This window comes from Corvus brachyrhynchos, unplaced genomic scaffold (assembly GCF_000691975.1).
Source record: "Corvus brachyrhynchos isolate BGI_N302 unplaced genomic scaffold, ASM69197v1 scaffold365, whole genome shotgun sequence".
Classification (NCBI taxonomy): domain Eukaryota; kingdom Metazoa; phylum Chordata; class Aves; order Passeriformes; family Corvidae; genus Corvus; species Corvus brachyrhynchos.
Window position 1 is genome coordinate 317,435 of NW_008239544.1, and position 11,092 is coordinate 328,526.

The 11,092-nt window shown below is 43.1% G+C and overlaps 1 protein-coding gene across 2 annotated transcripts in view; it reads left to right on the forward strand.

Moving 5' to 3' along the window:
* Nucleotides 1-11,092, forward strand: part of BANP (BTG3 associated nuclear protein) — a 104,961-nt gene that overhangs the window by 2,360 nt on the left and 91,509 nt on the right. For both annotated transcript variants that reach the window (XM_017741403.1, XM_008639148.2), the window contains exon 3: nucleotides 460-659. In XM_017741403.1, the coding sequence (XP_017596892.1) occupies nucleotides 460-659 (200 nt within the window). The remainder of the gene's footprint in view (nucleotides 1-459; nucleotides 660-11,092) is intronic.

Consider the following 11,092-nt stretch of genomic DNA (forward strand, 5'->3'; position numbering starts at 1 on the left):
AGCCGAAGTGAGCGGCATTAATTGTCTCAGAGGTTTTTTGTGTTGATACAATTTCCACTGCAATCATCTGAATTTATCTGTTTGGGCAGGAAAAAAAACTTACTAAACTTTATCCAGGAGGATGCATTCAGAGATTTATAATCCTTTTGTTTTCACATATGGAGTGCAAGGCTTTGGCAAGTCATTAGAAATGATTTTGTGGTGGATGAAATCATCCTGACAAAGTGCTTAGGTGAAAATGGCTTTGGCTGGGCTGCTTTTGGCTCCCAAAGAAAGATCTGGAAGAATCTGAGCTTGCTGAAACGCTCCTGGATGTCATCAGGGTTGGATTTTGTCACTAGACAGGCTGCAAGTTCCTTTAGGATGGGTTCCCAGTCACGTTTATCTGGAGCTTCTTTAGGAGCGAGGATGAACGGGATAAACTCCGCGTGTTTAATCCCAGTTCTTCTCCCTTCCCAGTCATTCCTGTATTCCATCAACCAGACCATATGCCTGAGGCTGGACAGCATCGAGGCCAAGCTGCTGGCACTGGAGGCCACCTGCAAATCCCTGGAGGAGAAGCTGGACCTCGTCATGAACAAGCAGCACAGCCCCATCCAGGTGCCCATGGTGGCCGGGTCCCCGCTGGGCGCCACCCAGACCTGCAATAAAGTGCGATGGTAAGGGCACAGCACTCCCCACTGCTCTAAAACCCCCCCAAAGCCAGGCTTTGGCCATTTCCTTCTCTCTGCACAGCTGGCAAGAGGCTGTTGGTGGAGGTAGAGTTGATTTCTCTGGAAGGTAACTTTTGTAGCAGTTTCATGATGTTACTCAGAAGCAGACACTGGTCCAGGGACACTTTGCAGCTATTCCCACATTTCATCTTAACTTAAGCCAGACTCGTTCATCCATCCCCTGGAAAAGCCTCAGCTGCTCTTTCAGACGGGTTTTTGAGGCTTGCTTTGCTTTTATTCATAGCTGTTTTGACTTAATGAGTTCATCATCATTCTAATTGCTTCTCATTTTACTTTCCTTCACCAGCAATACAATGGAGTATGTTTTACGAGCTTGTTTGCTAGAGACTCCTGCTAGAAAAATATCTCTGCTTATTTTGGAGTTAGAAGCTGGAGATGGAAAATCTGTTGAATAATCTAATGCCCTTTGCTGAAAGAGCAGGCTTGACCTGCAGTCCCTTTGTGTCTCACTTCCCTAATGTGGTTTTAAGTACCTAAATCTTGATGTGTCTGTCATCTTATCATCAAGGTGAGCCCAGCCAGAGAAATCTGCTTAACAAAAGACTCTTTTCTCCAACACTTCTTCCTCTTCTTTCATATTTTTAGAGCTGGAAAACACTTCATACTTCTCTAAATAACTACTTTTTATTCTCCATTACAAAGGTGTGCAGGCATTTTTAATTTTTCTTTTAAGAAGGTGCTGTGTCTGCTTTTACCTCTGCTTTTGAAGGCTTCATGCCTTGAAAAGATTAATGATGGCTGAGTTGTGTAATAACAGAAACAAAGTTCATGGAATAAGTACTCAGATAACAGAGCAGGTAACCAGAGTTTTACACCAGGGTTTTTGCTAAATACTCTTTTATCAGTAATTGTTTCTTAAAGAATCTTCTTTAAATCTGGGCTGATTTTTTTGGTCGTTATTTCAGAGATTTTCAAGTTCTTGTACACGAGCTGAACTTTTTACTGTGGTTTGTGCACAAAAAGCTTCAGAAACCTTTGCAGGAACCCGTGGCCCCTTTGGGACCCTATTAATTCATGCTCAGTGAATGCTTTCCTCTGTAAATTGTACTATTTTGAGTTTCTGAAGGGATTTGTCAGACCTGAGCTGCTTTGGTTTGGTTTGAAATCTCTGCAACCATCAGAAATCTGTCTTGTGTGTTGATGCTGCTTCATCTTTTGGTTTGGGTTACAAATTTTTGCTGACAGCTTCTCAGCCAGTCTGACCATCATCTAGATAGAAGTCTTGAAGACAGCAGCATTCTCTGCCCCCAGTATTTGTTGCTGTTGTTCTGAAGTTGCACATTATCAAAGGTGTGATGCCAGGAGAGCACTGAGGGCTTTTTGTTCTGGAGCACACTCTGGGACTTGAGAGAAAATAGGGCTGGATGTGTTTAATTTGGCATTGGGGATGCTCCAGTTGCACAGGGACAGAATGTTTCCCTGAATTCCCTGTCTCTCATCCATAAAACCCTTTATCACTTGTTGATTGTTTCCAGTTAAAGGCTGTTCCATCGTAGCAGCTCTGTGTCCTTCCCTCTCCCCTATCCATCACAGAAGGCAGAGCTTCCCAAAAGACTTTGGGATAGGGATTTTCAGATTCTCCACGGGAATGGGACTCTCCAGCCTCCTTCCCCTATTTCTGCCATCAGACCAAGGCTGGGTTTGCTGCTTTAACAAAAAGTTGTGGTTATTGAAGGCTGTCAGGGAAGGTGGTGCTGCACTGCCGGGAGAGCAGCTCCTGGGAAAGAATGGGAGTAAATCCAGTAAATCCCTCGGGATCCTGGCTAAGCCTGAGAATTGGGCCTGTGGGAATGCTGTGAGTTGGGGGTGCTGCTGGGGGGGAGGCTGGCCATGATTCTGCCCCTCTGCCCTGCTCAGGTGAGACCCCACCTGCAGAGCTGCCCCAGCCCCAGAAGGACCTGGAGCTGTGGAGAGTCCAGAGGAGGCACCAGGATGAGCAGAGGGATGGAGCAGCTCTGCTGGCAGGACAGGCTGGGAGAGCTGGGATTGTTCAGCCTGGAGAAGCTTCAGGGTGATCTTATTGCAGCCTTCCAGTGCCTGAAGGAGCCAACAAGAGAGATGGAGAGGGGCTTTGGACAAGGCCTGGAGGGACAGGACACAGGGAATGGCTTCCCAGTGCCAGAGGGCAGGGATAGATGGGATATTGGGAAGGAAGTGTTCCCTGGGAGACTCTGGAATGGATTTCCCAGAGCAGCTGTGGCTGCCCCTGGATCCCTGGAAGTGTCCAAGGCCAGGCTGGAGGTGTTCAGAGGTAAATGGAGTAAATCCAGAGGTGAATGGAGCTCAGGATTTTCCTTGACCCATTTTTATGATACAGGTGAAATACAGACCACAAACATCTGGTTCTGTACCAGTGGCTAACTGATAACAAGTGTAGAGATAAAAACGTTTATATTTTTGTCTGTAATGAGAATGGGACAGTTAAATGGAACTGTAGATTAATTGCACTCAATTAATGAGCCCAAAATCCATCCTGGTGTCCTTGAACAAGACTTGTTGAGGGTTGAACATTGGCTTATTAACGTGGAGGTTCCTCAGATGCAGTTTTGTACCAGCTGGGACATTTGAATTTGCTGTATTTTTGTAGGTGTGGATCATTAAAATGTTTCTTTTACCATTCAATTGAATCACCAGAACGATTTAATTGAATTTGCAGAACAAGACTTGTCCACCCACTTCGCAATGTGCCATTTGGCAAAACCTCCTGGCTCCAGATCCCCCAAATTCCAGAGCTGTGTTTCTGCTGTGGGATTGTTTCCTTGTTTACAAGTGGGTTTGGGGTCAAATAATGCAAAATTGAGAGTTGAGATGATTTTAAACGAGGTCGTAAAGCAGGGAATGTGGTGTGGAATGAATCGTAGGGAACTGTTCTAGATGTAGCAAAAATATTGCTGCTCCTGCATGAAACCTTTAGGAAAACAAACAAACCTAAGAAATCTAATCAAGGTATTGGTGCATAAAACCTAAAATAGCCGGAATTCTATTTTTTAAATTTATCAATATCTATATATTTATTTTTTCTGTGAGTTACAAACCCCTTGGCCAGCCTAATTGCATTTTTATCAGGAGGATTTTTACAGATTATAATAAACTATCCCAGTATGCTAATCCAGAATTGTAGAAGGAATGATAATTCCTCAGCCCTTATCAGTGAGCAGTGGCTGCTGAGCCTCTTCCCTGTGTTCAGTGCCGTTGATATTATAACTCATTAGGGGATGTAAACCACTTCCTTTCCTTTTATTTCACTCAGTGATAAATAAATTAACGCTGTGAAACCTTCAGGATTTTTGCTGGTTTTAACTTAATTCAAGAGCTAATTGTCCCTCCTTGGAATTGCTTCTGAAGACCCTGCATTTGCAGCAAGATTTGAATTGATTGGTTTGGAAACAAAGCATGGATTGAGGAGCAGAGGATCCTGCAGGCTGGAGGGTGAAGGGTTTGTTTTCAAGGTGCAGGTCCGTGAATGAGCCTGAGCTCACACACTGAATTCCAGGCCTGGAAAAACATTTCCCTGGAAGCAGATTCAGCCCTGGAGACAACTCAGCAGTGGCTGGGCCGTGTTTGGGGGTGAGAGGGAGTCAGAGAACAGAGTCAGCAGTTTGGGGTGGAATCAGGGCGAGTTGTCAAGGTTGGATTTGGAGACGCTTTGGAGTTCCCCAGATTCTCAGGAATTCCTGTCACTCCACAGCGATCCAGGTTTATTTATCCTTGGGTGGATCTGAGCCTTTCCTGGGGCCTCACCCAGCAGCCAAAGTGCAGACAGTGGATTCTGGGAGGCCTGGACACAACCACAGCTGGACTTTTGTCCTTGCTTTGGATGGACCCTCTGGGATCGATGAATTCCCAACCTTTTCCTTTCTGTCAGCAGCCGCTGGCACGGGGAGCAAACGTTTATTTTGAATTCCCAGTTCCAGTGTCCCACCTGGGGATTGTCCCAGCTGGAGTTCTGGGGCCTGGGCTGTTTTTCTGAAGGATTGAGGAGGAAGGGGCTGCAGGAAAATGCCACAATTGGCTGGGATCTGTTCTCACCAGGTTCATTTTGGTTACGCTCCCAGCTGGGGGACAAAGTCAATATTGACACAATGGAAAGCTCATCATTAACACTTCATGAATTTCAAAAATCTGTTTAGAATCACAAGGTTTTTAAAGAGCACAGAAGAAGTAGAAGCAAAATTTGGGTATTTTTGAGAAAAATAATTTGGTAAAGGGGAATTTCAGTCAAGGGAGTCAGAATCCGAATGGTTGTTCATAATTTCATGGATTGGGCCCCAGAAGTGTTACTTTTCAAGCCTTTTGAGACCCCTGTTTTCAGTTCTGAGAAAGAGATCAAGGGCTTTTTACTCTGTTTTCAAGCTCAGTTTGTGAATTATGTTTCATATGGTTTTCACATGAGGGAAGTCAGTGTCTGTCACCTCAGTGCCAGCCCTGAGCACTGTCTCAGCCTGGAAGAATCACTGTGCCTTGGAATATGTGATAAAAACCCCAAATTCCTTCTTGAGGTGCAGTAGAGAAGTTTCTCTGAAAATTACAGTTCTGCCCTGCATTCAGAAATTGGGTTTATAAACAGGACTAATGAAATAAAGGCATTATTAGATTATCTGTCAGCTCCTCTTTCTTTATCCAGGGTTCTGTTGTTTCTTTGGCTGTGGTATGGAAAAAAAAAAGCCTCCCAAAACCTGACATCTTTAATTCCTTGGAAAGCATAACAATGCTTTCCAAAGTCTCCTAATTTGTCACCAAACTTGTCAGCCTCAACCTCTTGAGGTTTAATTTTATTTTGCCTTCCTGGCCACGTGGATTTCGTGGAGAAGGCTCTGGATTTCTGTGATCCATTCTATTTGTGAGCAACACAAGTTGATACTGAAAATAAGGGCTGGGATTTTTATTAATTCCAAATTCCCCCAGGATTAGGAGGAAGTGGCATCTTGCATTAAACAGCTCCCACAGCAGAGTTCTGGTGGAATTTCACATTCCATGGGCATTGCACTCGGATATGGGGGAGCCAAGCGTCCAGGAATCTGCTGGTGGGATTTGATAAATTGGGAAGCAATGTCTGACTTCCAGACAGCATTTCAGGGGAGAGAGAAAGGTCAGCTATGGAATTAAAGCAACAATTTACCAGCAGCGTTTCAGCTGCCTTTTGGAGAGTTCAATAATTCCTGCATGGATGGGATGGAATTAATCTCTGAAACTTTTCAAACTGACCAAGGTTTGAACTGTGGATTCCTTCTCCCCAGTGCAGTTTTTCTACAGTTAATGGTTTCTGATGAAATACCATTTCTGAGAGTCCAATAATTCAAGGGAGAGCAGGGCAAGTAGCAGCTGATGATTTAGGGCTGAGAAAAGGATGGAAAAAGCGTGGCTTGGATCTTTTTAATTGTGGTGGTGCTGTTTCAAATGTGCCTGTCAGGCTTAAAACACTCAGATGAACTTTTAGAAAGAGGTAGTTTTGAAGTCTTAAAAGAATTTACACTGAAAATCAAACTTTAGGTAATAAAATTCCCTCAAGTTATAGACGAAGGTTTCAGATGTGTTACAAGGTTTGGTATTCTGCTTTTTTTTGCCAGGAAATTGTACATTTTCCCTGTTAACTTAGCCCAGGATAAATGTGAAATCCTTTAATTTGGGAGGTTTGCAGGATCCCTGTTCAAGCCACGTGTGGATAAACAGTTTATTTATTCCCACTGAGCTGAAACACTTGCTTTGGGTCAGAGACCTCAGGGAATCCTTTTAGTTTCATTTAGAATCAACATCCTTTAATTGCAAGGATTTCTGGGAAGGGAAAAAAGAGGAATACATGGAATTGAAGAGGATTTGAGTTTAGACACAGATTAGGGGGATATTTACTGGTCTAATTAATGTCTAAGAACATTTAAAATCAATTATAACATATTAAAATGTGGGTTAACCTCCTCCCTTGCCAAATCCCATCAATGAGATGAATTCCAGGGAGAGCAGAACATTTAATTCCATGGCTCCATGAGCACAGCCAGCTCTTACATTCCAGGAATAAATGGAAAGGTGCATGACTTGGAATTTGGTTCAGGCCAAACGCCTTCCTAGGGTTCATGCTTTGCTTTCTGCCTAAAGAAACAATTAAAAAATGATTGTATTTAATAAAAGCAGGCAGTTTTTACCTCATGGACGTTGGAAAATGGGATAGTAGTTCAGTGAAACTAAACATCTCCACAGAGCAGAGCAGTGGGCTGTGAAAGCCTGTGTTACACACAATATATTTAATTTATTGAGCACACAATAAACAGAAGGGGGCAGAAAAGCCTTATTTATTCTTTTGGGTTCCAGTCTTGCAGAATTGAAATATTTTGAGTGGTACAGTCTCTGGGAATTTGAAAATCCAGCAGTAAAAGCACCCCCAGGAAGCTTTTCCTGTAGCTTGGGAAGGTAATTCTGCCAGGGCAAGAAAATGAATGAAGAGGAGAGCAGGTAATGAGTCAGTGATTAAAGGGAGAAAGTTTGGGAATGACAGGGATTTAGGGGTTGTGTTCCAGAATAATCTGTGGACCAGTTAAGAGCAGATTAAAGTAGCAGCAGTTCTATTTTAAAAGCTGCAAAAACAACCAGTCTTGCTTTTTGGAAAAAAACCACAATAATTGCAATTTAGAGTGATTTCAAACCCTCTGGTTTGAAAAAGGAATAATTTACAGTGGGTTTGGAGGGCCCCAGTTTCACTTGAAGCAGGAGGGAAAGGAGCAATAGATGGATTCCGAGCTTCCCAAGGATGAACCAGCCCAAAAGGATGGAATTGCTGATCCTGAAGGTCTTTTCCAACCTTTGTGGCCCTGTGACATCTCCCAGGTCAGGGTGAGGTTGGAGCCCCTGTTCCATCTGCTTCCTTTGGCAGCAGCTGCCACTTAAACTGCTGCATTCCCAGCCCTAAGACCCCTCTGCTTGTACTTGGAATGTCTTTCCAAACAGCATTTTTCCCCCTTTTTTTTTTGGGAGCTGTGCATTTTTGCATATCTTGAGCTCCATCTCTTTGTTCCATAAGCAGGAAATCTGCTCCCAATAACTCCAGAAATTGTGTTTTCCATACCAAGGGAAGAGTGGGATTTCTTTAACGTGCCCTCAGGGGATCTGGAAATTAGGGATTCAATTTCTCTTCCTTTAATTTCTTTTCTCTTTCTTTAATGTGCCCTCAGGGGATCTGGAAATTAGGGATTCAATCCCAGCTCTCCAAGAGCAGCATCCTTGGCCTGGCTGGAAAATGTCTGTGTGGTGGTGAGGGCACAGAGCTGGCTGGGGACTTGGGAAAAGCAGGAAAAGCAGAGCTACCTGGTGGAAATGATTTACAAACCCCTCAGACAGAGCTCAGTGGTGGTTGCAGGAACCTGATGTTGTATTTCTTTGTTATCTGGTGATCACTGAGGCTTCACTTCCTGTAATTACTTCCTGTAATTAATACCTTGAAAGCCAATTTATAACCCTGCCTCCTCCATCCCCAAGATTTTAGTGCTTAAATCAGACTTACGCTGATACCAGAATTTGTCAGAAAATCAGGAAAACCATCTCAAAGTAACTAATTGTGTAACGAAGGATTCCAAGTCTTTGCTCCTGTTTCGAACTGTGTTCTCTAAACATCCAGAATTTCTATTTTAATCAATAATTTCACTCCTGGAACGTGCTCAGGATCAGTGCAGCTCCCTCATTTCACACTGAGCACAATCTCCACTTGCTGCAGTGCTGCTCCTTATCTGACTCAGGAAGTTAAGGCTCAAAGAAGGGTAATAACTGTAAATTTCTATCCAGACTGGCTGGAAACAAGATATCTTTGCTGTTGTATTTTTATGAGTACATTTATCTTCCAAAAGGGTGGTATTGACTTGGTAAGTTATGGCACGACCCAGCCTTTTCTTGGCCATAATCAAAAGTAGAAGGCTGATAATTAATGTAATTTCTAGCACTTTTCAATCCTGGTTATGTCACACGTGGGCTGGATGGGTTTTTTGCTATTATTTTCTAATTTTTTTTCCAATTTTTTTTCTATTAAAAAAAAATTAAATTTTTTTTCTTTCCTCTTTTCTGATTTTTTCTATTCTAATTTTTCCCTCTTTTTTCTATCTTTTAAAAATATTTTTTCTTCTTTTTTTCCCTATTTTTCCCTATTATTTTGCTATATTTTTTGCTATTTTTGCTGGGTTTGTGTATTTTGTTAAAGGCAAAAGGTTCCTTGGACCCTGTGTCACCACACTTAATTTTTCCCGTTTCTGTTGTGTTCAAAATGAGAATTAAAAAAAATTTTATTGTGGTTTTTTTTTAAAAAAACCAAGATCTAAAATGGTTTCGTGTACCCACAGAGGTGCTGTAAAATCCCTGGAGGAACCAGCCTGGCTTGGGAAGGGGATGGTTTGGGGTCACCTGTGGCTCCTGGGGAGCTGATGAACTCCTTGGAAATGGGTGTTGTCATTTTGGAATGACTCCCCTTGGTTCTCCAGGTGGATTCTGCTTTCCTCAGAGCACAATAATCCCCAAAAGAGATGAAATGCTTTTAAATTTGATGGGTAAAATTAATCTTACAGCTGGTAATTGGTGTCCTTCTGACTCCAGCCAACCAGAGGCTCCTCTGTAGGTGAGGATGGATTTTGTCGTTTAGAAAATCTCTGATTTTACTTACTTGAGTTGAAAATTCGATGCTGACTGCTCTTAAATTGTTTGGATAAAGCCTCATGTGCTTTATCTTTATTATAAATTGATCCCAGCCCTCTCAGCTCTCAGCTCCATGAGTTTTTCCAGCCGTGGCTGGGCTACTTTGGCTTGTCTTGTCCCAGGACCTCATCCCGGGGCTGTCTCTGTGGTGTCTGCTCTGGGGGATGTTCAGAATCCAAAGAGAATTTTTACTGCCTGAACTCTCACTGAAAATGATGGATGGCACTGCTGCTTCTTTGGCAATTGCCTGTGACTGGGCCATGAATTTGGGAGTTTAGATTCAATGCCTGAGGTGCCTGAGCAGCCTTGGCTGCCCACCTGCTCGGTGAACAGTGTGCTTGCTGACAGGTTTGTTCTCTGGAGGAGCTGTGTTAATTTGGGGGCATAAATCTAATGTAATTTCTTCTATTCTTTGCCAATTTGTGGTTTTGTTTCAGGGTGAGATCCTGGGTGGGTTTTCTCACTCCCTTTTGGATAGGGATCCTTAACTGTGGGAGCAGCAGGCAGAGGAAGCAGGTGGCCATCAGGAGGAAGGAGCATTTTGACATTATCTTCCTAAATAATGATGAAAAGATGCAAAGAGGGGCTGCTGTGAGGGATGAACACGAGTGTTAGTGGAAGATAAACTAGAAAAAAAACTAAGGAAAACACCACATTGTAAAACAATATTTGTTATATTTAGATTTTCTCCCTGGTAGGGATAATTGTGATATTCCTCCACACATGAACTGGACATTGAAATCTTCATCCCCAGCAGTAAACTGGGAAATACCAGAGTTTAAATTCTCTTTCCCAGACTTGCTTTCCTTAAGGCTGGAGAGTTTGCCCGCAGGAATTACAGCTCCTCTTCCCATCAATGCCTCTCCATGAACTGATCCATGTGAGCGAGGACAAGGGGAACAACAAACCTGTCTGAAAATCTCACTCCAAGTTTGCTCTTCCATTTGGAGAAACACTTTTGGTCTCGTACCTCGTGGAAGAGACAAATGTCAGTTAATTCCTTCTGCCTGATTGTTCTGTCTCTCCAGATGGAAAGCTCAGCTGGGAAGAGGAGGAGAGGATGGTCCTGGCATTGCCAGAAGTTCTTTTGTGTCACTGGCTGCACTCTGGGTGATTGGCAGGTTCTTGGCAATGGGACCCCAACCGTTAAGATGAATGATCAGATCTGACTCACACATTTTCCATACTGAAAATGACCTTTGGCAGCAATTTCCTCATGCAAAATATGGACTGGCCTCTTGTATTTAAGAAAAAGAAAATATCAGAGGCTAATCACGCACACTTGAAAATCATTAGTTGGTGTGTTTACTTTTCAGGAATATTTTCACCTGTAATTTGGCAGATTATGCAGTAAACTGCATTAAAAATAATTCCCCAAATATCCTAATAGCTGCAGGTTGCATGCATTTCAATTTTTTTAGAGAGTTGTGTCCAAGAATAGGCAAATTGCTGCTCCAGTCTCTCCAAGTCCTGATGCTTCTGGGGAAAGGAATATGTGAGCACAAGTGGAAACTTCTGGGGCCTGTGCAGGCACTCTGGGTTTGTGAAACTCCCCCTGAGCCCTGCAGTATTTTCCTTCCATCTTCCCCCTGAGTACTGGCAGCACTCAGGAATTGCTTCCCTCAGGATCTGAGGGAATATCCAAAGCTTTCCTCCTCGTCCTCCTCCTCCTGCTTTGTGTTTTTTGTTTTGTA